At 41.5% G+C, this 13,771-nt stretch overlaps 1 protein-coding gene across 4 annotated transcripts in view; it reads right to left on the bottom strand.

Moving 5' to 3' along the window:
* The window catches only part of LOC132881483 (gamma-aminobutyric acid receptor subunit rho-2-like), a 164,826-nt gene that overhangs the window by 19,846 nt on the left and 131,209 nt on the right, over positions 1 to 13,771 (bottom strand). For all 4 annotated transcript variants that reach the window (XR_009654046.1, XM_060913980.1, XM_060913975.1 and 1 more), the window contains exons 3-6: positions 6,567 to 6,634; positions 4,580 to 4,803; positions 3,293 to 3,375; positions 841 to 981 (exon numbers count right to left, since the gene is read on the bottom strand). Coding sequence is in view for 3 of the 4 variants with exons in the window: in XM_060913980.1 (XP_060769963.1) it covers positions 841 to 981; positions 3,293 to 3,375; positions 4,580 to 4,803; positions 6,567 to 6,634 (516 nt within the window). In the remaining variant the exon portion in view is untranslated. The remainder of the gene's footprint in view (positions 1 to 840; positions 982 to 3,292; positions 3,376 to 4,579; positions 4,804 to 6,566; positions 6,635 to 13,771) is intronic.

Genomic DNA, 13,771 nt, shown 5'->3' with positions numbered 1-13,771 from the left:
GACAGATCAACTTGCCATCAAGGAAATAGCATAATTGAACATCATCTCCAATATGGTGTTTGATGCTTACATACTGACTGATACAGGATAAAAATAATTCTTCTAGAATAAATCACTCAGCATTTTTTTTTTTAAATATGACAGAAAATAAACTTCGGGAAATGTCTGAGAACTCATTTTGAAGTGTGTTGACAAAGTAACAGGGATGGACAAATCTCGACACTGTAAAAAGTAGATCTGGTGCCTGGACTAATATGTGAAATCATTGTGTTTTATGGTGTTATGACACAAGCCATTAACTGGATAATCTACTAGATTATCTATCTACATTTATCTAGATTACATTACTGGTGAAATTAATCAACACGCGGTGATGACATTTGATTTTTTTTTTTTTTCAGAATCAGCAATGCAGGTATGACAACCCTGAGCCAAATAAAGTGAAGCTCAAAGCCATCATATGACATCATGCAAATACAACACACTATCACCTGGCGGTTAAACACATTGACAGGAAATGAAGACGCTATGAGTATGACTCTCGGAACCTGGGATCTCATCAAATTCCTCATGAATAAACATGACTTTAGTCCACTGTGGAGTAAGTGGACGCCCCTCCAGCTTTGCTATTATTATTTATCAGTGTTTTCGCGTAAGACAGTCGATGTTCCCCCTCACACTACAGGATGTTGAGTCACAAATATTGAAGATGTTTAATAATTATGACTGAAGACTGCACTGTGAGCACATTGGAGGACTTAATGCTTCATTTTTTTTATGCCCCACACAAAACAGTGATTATCAGATTATTCTCTGATAACACCCAGGCATAAACAGTACCTGTACTACTATAGAAGGCCAGTCTGGAGGTGGTGTGGAATTTCTGAATCAGGAACTGAGAGAGTGAAATCTTGTCATCTATACTGAGAGATTCATCTCCACTTTTCCAGTAGAGCATGAGATCCTCATCTGTGTAGGCATCTGCACATCGAAAACATGAGTTTATATTTAGTCAGTTATATGAACACACATACTGTATGTACAGCATACTCCTATTCATAAGTAGCTTATTCAGATTGTACAGTGTTTTGCAAAAGTATTCATAAAATGGATTTCTGGAGGGGTAGCAACATTTGATTTACACAACATGCCTGCAATTTTAAAGGTGCAAATTGTTGTTTTATTGTGACACAAACAATAATTAAGATGAAAAAACAAAAATATGGAGTGTGCATAGATATCCTCCCCAAAAGTCAATACTTTGTAGAGCCACCTTTTGCTGCAATTACAGCTTCAAGTCTCTTGGAATATGTCTCTATTAGCTTACCACATCTAGCCACTGGGATTTTTGCCCATTCCTCAAGGCAAAACTGCTCCAACTCCTTCAAGTTAGATGGGTTGCATTTAGCCTGGGCCCGCCCATCCTAAGCGTGACGCAACACGAGGGCCTGTTGCGAGCTTAGTCTGGCCAGGCAAGCTATCTACAGCTCTTCCAAGCTCCCGAAAAATCGGGAACCAATCAACTTTGAGCATCTCCAACGGCCCTGGGTAGAGGCGTGTTCAAGGCAGTGACGTAGTAGAACTGCAACCGGAAGCCATAGATTGTTTACAGAATCTATGCCGGAAGCGCTTCATTCACTAGAAACATTAAGAACATGCAGCAGCGGCAAGCCTTTGACACAGCGGTAGATGCTGTATTGAAAGCATTCAACGGGAAGTTCTCATTGAAAACGGAGCAAAAAGCAGCCCTGGAGGTATTTATCTTCTTCCTGTTACTCAAGCAGTTTCCGTCGCGTCACATACGTCAGAGGAAAGAGTGATGTGATTGGTTTAAGCTTCGTCACAGCCTTTTCTGGCTTCGACCAGTAGCAAACTGAGGCATTTCAGGGAGGCGGGTCAACCACGCGCTTTGGGAAACGGTTGGGCTTAATATCTTTGCCAGACCAAATGTTCGCAGAGCTTTGAAGTCGCGTTAGCCAGACTAGGTTGCATTAGTGTACAGCAATCTTCAATTTAAGCCACAGATTCACAATTGGATTGAGGTCTTGGCTTTGACTAGGTCATTCCAAGACATTTAAATGTTTCCCTTTAAACCACTTCAGTGTAGCTTTAGCAGTATGTTTAGGGTCATTGTCCTGCTGGAACGTGAACCTTCGTCCCAGCCTCAAACCTCTGGCTGACTCAAACAGGTTTTCCTCCAGAATTGCCCTGTATTTAGTGCCATCCATCTTTCCTTCAGTCCTGACCAGCTTTCCTGTCCCTGCAGATGAAAAACATCCCCACAGCATGATGCTGCCACCACCATACTTCACTGTAGGAATGGTGTTCTCAGGGTGATGGGTTTGCACCACACATGGCATTCCCTAGGATGCCCAAAAAGATGAATTTTAGTCTCATCTGACCAGAGAATCTTCTTCCATGTGTTTGGGGAGTCTGCCACATACTGTTGGGCAAACTCCAAATGTGTTTTCTTAAGCAATGTCTTTTTTCTGGCCACTCTTCCATAAAGCCCCACTCTGTGGAGTGTATGGCTTAAAGTGGTCCTATGGACAGATTCTCCCATCTCTGCTGTGGATCTTTGCAGCTCCTTCAGTGTTATGTTTTGGTCTTTGTTGCATTTCTGATTAATGCCCTCCTTGCCCAGTCTGTGAGTTTTGGTGGGTGGCCTTCTCTTGTCAGGTTTGTAGTGGTGACATTCTTTCCATTTTGCTATCATTGATTTAATGATGCTCCCTGGGATATTCAAAGTTTGGGATTTTTTTTTTTTTATGACCGAACCCTGATCCATACTACTTCACAACTTTGTCTCTGACCTGTTTGGAGGCTCCTTGGTTCTCATGTTGCTTGCTTAGTAGTATTGCAGAGTCAGGGTCCTTCCAGACCAGGTTGATTTCTACAGACATCATGTGACAGATCATGTGACACTTTGCACACAGGTAGATCTTAATCAACGAATTATGTGACTTATGAAGTGAATTGGTTGGACCAGCTCTTATTTAGAGGTTTCATATGAAAGGGGGTGAATACCTATGCACACTCCAGATTTCTGTTTTTTTTTTCATCTTAATTATTGTTTGTGTCACAATAGAAAAAAAAACAATTTGCACCTTTAAATTGGTAGGCATGTTGTGTAAATTAAATGGTGCTAACCCCCCAAAAATCCATTTTAATTCAAGCTTGTAATGCGACAAAACAGGACAAACACCAAGCGGGATGAATACTTTTGCAAGACACTTTATGAGAAAAGTATATGGTCAGTGTTTGAATATGTAAGTATAAATTTGTAACATACAACTTTCCAACTCCAGTGTGCAGGTTTGTGTGTCAAGAGGGAAGCGACTGAAGTCCATGTTACATGCTGCAGTTACTGTCACTCTACATAACAAAATCACAAAAAGAAAACTCATCCAGTGATAGTTAGCGGGTAATCAGAGGTGAAATACAAAAATTGACTTTAACTGACGCCTTTAAGCAAATGACAATCAAGACGGGATACAAAGTGATAATCAATTGAAGGTGTAGGGTCTTGCTCAAGGAACAGCAGTGGTGACTTGGACTTTCTGGGATTTAAACTCACAACCATCTGAGTACTTGCCCAATGCCTTCACCACTGTGATACCACTGGCCTATAAATGACTCCCAGGAGCTAGTGCTATGTCCAGATTTCCTTATTCTTGTAACTACTCTATAATAAAACATTTTTGGTTGTTTTCCACTGTAGGTCCAGTATGATATTATACACTCACTGGCCACGTTAATCGGAACTTGATTCTCAGATCTCTGTTCTTGGCTGCAGGAGTGGAACCCAATGTGTTCTTCTGCTGTTGCATGCTGAGATGCTTTTCTGTTCACCACGGTTGTAAAGAGTTGCTATTAGTTACTATATCCTTCTTGGCAGCTCGAACCAATCTGGCCATTTTCCTCTGACTGCTCTTATCGACAAGGCGTTTGTTTCCACCCACAGAACTGTCGCTCAATCAGTGTTTTTTGTTTTTTGCACCATTCTGTGTAAATTCTAGAGACTGTTGTGTGTGAAAACCCCAGGTGGTCAGCAGTTTCTGAAATACTCAAACCAGTCCATCTGGCACCAACACCCATGCCACAGTGAAAGTCACAGAGATCACAATTTTTCCCATTCTGATGTTTGAAGTGAACATTAACTGAAGCTCTTGATTTGTAATCTGCATGATTTTATGCCTCGTGCTGCTGTCAAAGGATTGGCTGATTAGATAACTGCATAAAACAGATGTATGGATGTTCGTAATAAAGTGGCTGGTGAGTGTAATTCATAGTAGTTACTTAACAATTCTAGCAAAATATCTACTCACTCTACATTATAGATTATTAATTCCAATAAGGAACGTCAGACTCCAGTATAGTTTGGTGATTTCCTTACATTAGATATCTTACTCAACTTGTACTAGAGTGGATAAATTGCCCAGGACTGTGGTAGTAATGACCACAGCAAGACTTGAGAAAGTCCTAACCCAAGATTGACCATGAAGATGATCTTAACATTGGTAATTCATTTTTTGAGAACCATCAATAATTTTCTTGGGGCGGCTGAACATCTCCTCACCTGAGGCTGTACAAAACATGTCCATCAGGATAGACCCTGAGCATGATGTTGTCCGTGGTGGTGTCATGGATGAAGGAGCGTTTGGAGTGGACGAAAAAAACATCCGGAACCCAGATCTTTTTCACCAGACGACCATCAAAAGTCATGCTCTTATTGGTGGTGCTGGGGAAGGACAGGCGCTCATCCTTCCAGTAATGCCTCAGGTATAGGGTCATAGTGAAGTCCTGAGACAGGAGTAATAGATTTTACTGATCAAGCATATCACAGCACAAAATGCTAGATCTAGAATTGTGGTGAATTGTACATAGATGTAGAAGGCAGAGGTCAGTGCACTACTGCTAATCTGCCACTTGATCATAATTTAACCATCTACCTTTAGAAATTAGGGTTAAGATAGGGCTTTGACTGAGTAAAATTCATCCATCCATCCATCCATCCATTATCCATAACCACTTATCCTGTGCAGGGTCGGAGGCAAGCTGGAGCCTATCCCAGCTGACTATGGACGAGTGGTGGGGTACACCCTGGACAAGTCGCCAGATCATCGCAGAGCTGACACATAGAGACAAACAACCATTCACATTCACACCTACGGTCAATTTAGAGCCACCAATTAGCCTAACCTGCATGTCTTTGGACTGTGGGAGAAACCGAAGCACCTGGAAGGAACCCACACAGACACGGGCAGAACATGCAAACTCCATATAGAAAGGCCCTCGTCAGCCACTGGGCTCAAACTCAGAACCTTCTTGCTATGAGGCAACAGTGCTAACCACTACACCACCGTGCCACCCTGAGTAAAATTCAGTCAAGTGAAAGTCACTGAAGGAGAGAGCTCAGAAGAAAGACAGATCTCTTAAAATCCCAGAGTAATCCACTAATCCATTCCAGAGGATGCACAGCCTAAAACTGTTTTCATTTTTCCTCCATTTCATGCATGATTCCTGTTAGTCCTGTTAGTCCCTTGACTGAAACCCGGAGTTAAACCAGGATTCACCCTCAAAACATACAGGAAGTTGATACTTGAATACCCTGCTACCATTTAATTTCCACGTAATGTCCACTGCATCAGAGGATCCTAAAATCTCCCAATAATTTTGTTTTTGTTACTCGGAACTCGTGACACAAGGCAATCCATGGGAATGTGGAACAATTTTAAATAATTTCTTCTGCACATTGGATTTGGCATCCAACACAAAGCCACTGCATTCCTACAAACTGTGTAATACTCGTATCTGTTGGCGTCAGTACAGTGTATCTGAGATTAGAGACTCTCGGGCCATGAGCAGATGGGGGATTCTGGTTAATTCCTTCCTCCATCACTGGGTAAACCCTATACGCGTTCTGCTTGGATGACTCATTCTTCTTTCCTTCCTCCTTACTATATTACATAACAGCAAATCCACATGACCACTCAAACGGTAACACCAATTCAGTAAAGACAAACCAAGTGTATTCTGAATTCTCTGTATCAGAAAAATAGCTCTGGGAATTAAATACAAATGTACAGAACTGCTAAAGTAGGTTATAATGGCATGCCCTAGGGACACTATAAAACGTCTATCAGCAGCAACTGTCTGTTTTAATCTGTTGGGGAGTAGCCAGCTACAAGTAGCACTGCAACATTTTTAGTACTGGGGCAGTAACTGAGCTGTTTTCAAATGAATGTAGCTCTTCCAGGACCTAGTTTTCATTAAGTAGTGGTGTAGAGCGACATGCCAGCTAGATATTTCCAGAACTGAACTGAACCAAGAATAGTAGAAAGCACCCTCTATGTGTCTGTTACTTTTTTTTTCCTGGTGATTGTTGTATTACAGTTTACAAATACAGTAATGCTACGTGTTTCTTACTAAGAGTGGTTTAAGAGTTTTTTTAAAAGTAGCCCAACCCTGATTATACCACAATAATGAAATCTTTCTCATTAATGGCACACAGATCTCCTTAATGATTTCTTTTCCTGTTTTGAGTTTGAGTGCTGTCATCTCACCATGTCCACCTCCGAGATGCTGTCCAAGCTCTCCACCTGCACATCCACGCCCACAGGAACTGCTGGACCTGGAGAAAAAAAAGAAGCGACTGTAAACATGAATTCCTGAACCTTAATGAGCAAGTATTACGGTTCAATATGGCCTCCTATTCAAAGAATCCTTCAAGAACCATTTTTCCGTTTCTTCTTCTTCTAACAACAATAAGACTGAACAAGACTAGTGTTCACTGGAGGCTGCCACAGGGGAAACTGTCCTGCACAAATGATCTTAGTTTTGGTTAAGTATGTCCAGTCCTAAAGTCAACTGTGGTACATGATGGACAAAGTAAAATAACCACTTTCCTGCCTCAATGCCTTGATGGCTTTTAATCCTTGAAGTCATGTGTCAAAATTCTACAACAGGATATCAGGATGTCTGTCTGTGGTCTAAATCTCAAAATAATTTGTATCATGCAATGATTCAAAACATGCCTGAAAATCAAATCACCTGTTGACTCGAACAAATATTTAAAAACGTGTACTTCCTGTATTTTGTTTACAGTCCCATTGAAATGCTATGGGGTAACACAGGGCTGCCAACTTTTCGAAATTCCTTGGAGTGAGATTTTTTTTGGGGGGGGGGCAAAATTTTTCCGCACACCATGCAGTAAGTGGGGAATTTTGTATTCAGTTTGATATTCACTTGTCCCCCTGCATTCTGCTGTTTTGTTTGTGGGTCGTCCAACTGGAGATGGCCAATGGGCAATGGGGGGGGGGGGGGGGGTGAGATTTTGGATTTAGTAGATGTTCCTGCATTCTGGTGGATTTTTGGAGTGGCCTGCTCTGCCATACCTACATTCTTGCATACCCTGATTTGCCAGGCCTTCAGCTTGTGGCCAACAAAAGCACCAAGTTTTGGCTTAAAAGCCCCCACACTAGAAAAATACAGATGACTGCCAATGTTCCTGTAGCCCTATAGACCTGTGTTTCAGATTTAAAGGCAAGTTCATGTTTGAAAATATTTCATCAGCTAAGCCTAAACACCTTCTAAATTGAAACTAAATGTTAAGTTTTTAATAACTGTTGCAAAAAATAAGATTGTCCCTCACTGACTATTCATTATGCATTTAAGGGCTTTCCCCACCACTGGGTTCAGCAGAAGATTGGCATGGGGAAAAATATCAACAGCAAAAGAACAAATAAAATGCTTAAACAGTAAGCAAAATGTGCATGTGCTACAAGAAACATTAAAATGATTAAGTTTGAACAGTATTGAAACACAAAAAGCTGAACCTTGGCCGTAGGTGGGAATGTGCACACAAAGTTGGGCTTAAAAATTTTGGTCATACTTAAATAAGCTATATTAATATATTTCTTATTAATTTGTTTCTTATTAGTAATAGAGCATTCGTCAGGGCCTGTTATCTGACAAATATTCTCTACCTGTCTTGCCCTCTTTGAAACCCTGTCTCCTCAGTATATTGTTCTCTGTCTTTTTTTATTATTCACAAGTTCAAGTTCTTTGATATTACAGGTGACCATGCTTTATTTACTTTAACTGAGCAATTACATACATCATAAATAATTAAAAATAAATACCCTGTAAATAAACAATAGGTATGGTGGCTAATGGCTCTTCTTGCATTTGTAATATTATCTCTTACTTGCTTTATTTTACAACATTTCCAGTATGGCTTCAAATAATGTCATAAAGTATGATAACATACAGTAAACAAACTAAAAATGCACCTTAATAAACATGTGCTAAGGAGGTGCTCTCCCGTGCTGCTTGTTGGGGAAGATAGAGGCTGTGGTACGGCAGTAGGCCTATAATGATTTAGCATGCCTAGTACACAGCTCTCGATATGGCATTAAATATTCTCACAACACTTATAGGCTAAAACGATTAAGAAACTTTATGTAAGTTCATAATTACGCCAGTAACACCACACATTGGCGTGCATATGTACAAACCTGTCTGAGACACCTGTCTTCAACTCGGATACCTTCTTCTCTCTCCTCTTCCTCTAAATTGACGGTAGGCAATTATCCAACTTCCGGCGAGTGCAGCATCATTAGATGCGCCACCTTCCATAGGGGAGTGTGTACAGAAGGGAACATCTCTCTGCCTGTTTAGCCGTGCGTAAGGCGTAATTGATCAATCGCAAGTGGTTGGCGCGACGCAATGGGTAGCCTAGATTAGATAGATAAACTAGATTTTTTTCTAGCGTGAGAAATCGGAGGTATGGCATGTGAGTGTGTGAAGACAATCAAATGCGTGTGTCTCACGCTCATTGCGTGAGAGTTGGCAGCCCAGGGTAACATGAAGGAATGTATACAGTATATTGTTTTTTGTAAATATACGCACATTCTATTTTCTGAACCTCGCCCCATCCTTGCTTTTGAACGACTGAGCCTTTCCAATTACCAGTTAACCTGTTTACTTGTAAAATGTTCCACACAGGTGTTTTTTGAGCATTCTACAACTTTCCCAGTCTGCTGTTGCTCCTGTCCCAACTTTTTTGGAATGTGTTGCAGGCATCAAATTCAGAATGAGTGTATACTGTATTTACAAAAAACAACAAAGTTTGAACATTAAATATCTTGTCTTTGTATTGTATTCAGTTGAATATGGGTCAGAAAGGATTTACAAATCATTGCGTCCTGTTTTTATTTATACTTTACACAGTATAATGCGGGGCGGCACGGTGGTGTAGTGGTTAACGCTGTTGCCTCACAGCAAGAAGGTCCTGGGTTCGAGCCCCGGGGCCGGCGAGGGCCTTTCTGTGTGGAGTTTGCATGTTCTCCCCGTGTCCACGTGGGTTTCCTCCGGGTGCTCCGGTTTCCCCCACAGTCCAAAGACATGCAGGTTAGGTTAACTGGTGACTCTAAATTGACCGTAGGTGTGAATGTGAGTGTGAATGGTTGTCTGTGTCTATGTGTCAGCCCTGTGATGACCTGGCGACTTGTCCAGGGTGTACCCCGCCTTTCGCCCGTAGTCAGCTGGGATAGGCTCCAGCTTGCCTGCGACCCTGTAGAAGGATAAAGCGGCTAGAGATAATGAGATGAGATGACAGTATAATGCGTATAAACTATTATACAAAGTCGATCATTAGTCTCTCTGTTACCTGGAAGCAATACCATTACCGCTCTGCCCTGTTTCAGCTGCGTGTTTATGCGTCCCACGCTGACACCATATGCCACCTGTGAGCGCTCCACACTGGCATGATTTGCTCATCTCTCCTGATCTGACATCATTTCATTGCCTGTCTAGTAATTGCTAAGGTCAGGAGCTGGATGAACCTTAGGTCAGTGTAATATACCGCCTGCCACTAATGACGACAAGTTTGAATCAACTTACAGACCCCATTCTTTCACTGAAATAAATGTCTGATTCACTTTCTTCCCAGGGGGATATAAAATGTTCAAACAACAAGCTTTCTCACTTTGGTCGTCCATTATCCATAACCGCTTATCCTGTGCAGGGTTGCAGGCAAGCTGGAGCCTATCCCAGCTGACTATGGGCGAGAGGCAGGGTACACCCTGGACAAGTTGCCAGATCATCATAGGGCTGACACATTAGAGACAGCCATTCACACCTACGGTCAGTTTAGAGCCACCGATTACCCTAACCTGCATGTCTTTGGACTGTGGGGGAAACCCACGCAGACACGGGGAGAACATACAAACTCTACGTAGAAAGGCCCGTCAGCCACTGGACTCAAACCCAGAACCTTCTTGCTGTGAGGCGACAGTGCTAACCACTACACCACTGTGCCACCCTCACTTTGGTCAATTCATGAATTGTGAGAAACAACAACAAAAAATCAAAATTTGCGAAATGTAACTACATCATTAACTGTATTTTTTATATTGCCAAGCTGCCTTGCACTTTTATAAGTTTTTGTACCAACCTATCGCTGCAGTTTTTAATGGGATCTTGAGTTTGTTTTTTCATTGGGTTCCGAGCCAAACGTGACAGAAACCATTTCGCTCAAGATGTCAAGAGTGAGAGAATCAAGTATCAAGAATCAAGGGGTTTCATTCAGAGAGTTCATCAACAACAATCACCGGGAATCTTGTTCATTTTAGGTAGGTATTTTGGTAGGTATTTCTGGCCCTTGAATCAGCTTTTATGTGTTGCCATTCGATTCACTGACTCCATTGTGTCATTTGTTAAAAGGAATCAGGTCAAAAGAAGAGTTCGTTCATGAGTCAGACATAGCTACCTGGCACATGATAAGAGAAGTGGACCAACCACATCCGGTTTTATCTTGAATCACTGCCTGAAGTGCAAAATCTGGATTAGAGCTGTGGATTGGGTTTGTTATTCTTGAGAAGATTTATTTCCCTCCACAGTAATTACACCAGAAATCCATCTGCTGTTTCTATCAAAGGGGGATTTCAGGAAGGGGTTCCGGCAGCTCATTTTAGTTGGAAGTTGGAAGGGCTAAGGGCTGACATGGTACAAACTATTACACATACACACACACTCTTAAATACCTTCTTAATACCTAACCAAATGAGCATTATTATCATACTGACACCAGCACAAACCCAAATAAATTATGATTGATTAGGATCCTCAAAAAGGATGCTTGATTGAATAATCCGCCTCGTTCATCTTCATGATTCTTGGTTCAGTCTGCATGAAGCTACAGAAACAAATCAGCACCAGCATTGTTTCATAACATTCAGAGTATTTCTCTTGCAACTATTGGCGGCCCTGGCCTGTTGCATTTCATTGCATAAAGTAAATATTACATAAAAGTTTCAATGGGTTTCATTTTAGAGGCATTGAAGTCTTTGTTAAGAATCCTAAATCCTGGCCAATAGTTCTGTTCATGTTTCTAATAATCAGAGGGGGCCCGAAGGGGGATTATGTTGTGGCGATGTCCGTCCATCCATCCCGGGAAGGGTGCACACATTCTGAAATCAACTCCTTTCACAATTTTTGGAAGAATTTCATGAAACTTGGCAGGATTCTTTGTTATATGTCGGTAATACGCACACTGTAATTTCATTCAATTCGGTCACATTTTACCAGAGTTACAGCCCTTGATTAACAAAATTATACTTTGGCAATTTCATGTGTGCGCTTTCCTTCTGAAATCAACTCCTCTCACAATTTTGGAAGAATTTGACGAAACTTGGCAAAAGGCATTGTTATGTCATTAGTATGCATATTGTTATTTTGTTCAATTCGGTTGCATTTTATTAGAGTTACAGCCCTTGATTTATAACCTTGTACTTTCACAATTTCATGAAGGTGTGCTTGCCTTCTGACATCAACTCCTCTCACAATTTTTGGACGAATTTCTCGAAGCCTGGCAGAAGGCCTTGTTATATGACGGTAATATGCATACTGCGATTTAATTTCGTTTGTGAAAATTTTAACAGAGTTTTGACCCTTGATTAAATAACTTGCACTTTAACAATCTCATGAAGGTGTACATTCTTCTGAAATCAACTCCTCTCACAATTCGTGGAGGAATTTCACCAAACTTGGCTTTGTTATACGTCATTTTCATTTAATTTGGGCAAATTTGACCAGAGTTATGCCCTTGATTATTAGCAAACCTGTACTTTGGCAATTTCATCAAGGTGTGCTTGCTTTCTGAAATCAACTTCCCTCACAATTTTTATTATCCCCCGCTGGCCGAAAGGCCCGAAGGGGGATTATGTCATGGTGATGTCGGTCCGTCCGTCATGGGAAGGGTACTCACCTTCTGAAATCAACTCATCTCATCTCATCATCTCTAGCCGCTTTATCCTGTTCTACAGGGTCGCAGGCAAGCTGGATCCTATCCCAGCTGACTACGGGCGAAAGGCGGGGTACACCCTGGACAAGTTGCCAGGTCATCACAGGGCTGACACATAGACACAGACAACCATTCACACTCACATTCACACCTACGGTCAATTTAGAGTCACCAGTTAACCTAACCTGCATGTCTTTGGACTGTGGGGGAAACCGGAGCACCCGGAGGAAACCCACGCGGACACGGGGAGAACATGCAAACTCCACACAGAAAGGCCCTCGCCGGCCATGGGGCTCGAACCCGGACCTTCTTACTGTGAGGCAACAGCGCTAACCACTACACCACCGTGCCGCCCTGAAATCAACTCCTCTCTCAATTTTTGGAGGAATTTCACGGAACTTGGCAGGATTCTTTGCTGTATGTCAGTAATATGCATACTGCAATTTCGTTCAATTCAGTTGCATTTTACCAGAGTTATGGCATAGCTGCCAGCGGGGAATATTCTGCTCTCAGAGCACTCTTGGCTTTCTTTGCAATTCACTCACCACTAAGTATAAGCGTACCATACAAATGTGTTTTTCCTCAAAATTTGAGGTAGTGATGCATCATTTCAAGATGTGTTTGAAAGCATAAATCATTTCCATGAACCATTCTGCATTTTTCTTAATCCAGGCTTTTTCTGAACCTCAATCCAAGAAAAAGTTCTCACTTTGGCTGTCCTTTAAGGGAAACTGAAGAAAACATGCAACCTTTCTATCATCACCACCACATATAAGGACTCGTTTTATTGGTTATGCTTTGAAAACATTAGTGTGAATGTTGAGTCGGAGATACAGGCCGTTTCAGTATTATTTTTTCCAAGTTCACATGGGCCAAATGAAATAAGGCTGTGGGCTGTATTTGACCTACTGGCCTCGAGTTTGGCATAATCTACAACACCACAGATGATTTACAACAAGGCAAAGTACACTGATCGGCAGCAAAATTACTGAAGATTGTGCATACAACCCCAGGATATTGTTCTCTATGAAATTTCTTTCTGGCAACCACTGAGTTTAAAATCAGGCTGCTTTTCAGATGCACTTGAAGTCGCTGTCTTGAAACCACTACTCAAGAAACAACATCTGGACCATTTTGTGATCAGTAACTCAGACTGATTTGCTGTCAAGATGTACTTGGTGAAAGTCAGGCTTTACATCAGGAAAAAAAAAAAAAAAACTTTGGCAAAGGCACATCAATGACCTCAGACTGAATACAGAGGAAAACGAATTATCTGTCCATGTCCTTTTGGACTTCAGTGCTGCAGTTCAAACTGTAAGCCACACTATAGTATTAGACAGACTTGAAAATGGGATTGTGCTGCCTGATTTAAACATAGCTGCATGTGGAACATATTACATTTGCTGGGGTGTACCACAATGATGTATCCGTGGGGCACTCTTCTTGTTCTTATATATGATAACA

Source organism: Neoarius graeffei, chromosome 2 (genome assembly GCF_027579695.1).
Source record: "Neoarius graeffei isolate fNeoGra1 chromosome 2, fNeoGra1.pri, whole genome shotgun sequence".
NCBI lineage: Eukaryota > Metazoa > Chordata > Actinopteri > Siluriformes > Ariidae > Neoarius > Neoarius graeffei.
This window is presented reverse-complemented; position numbering and strand designations above follow the sequence as displayed.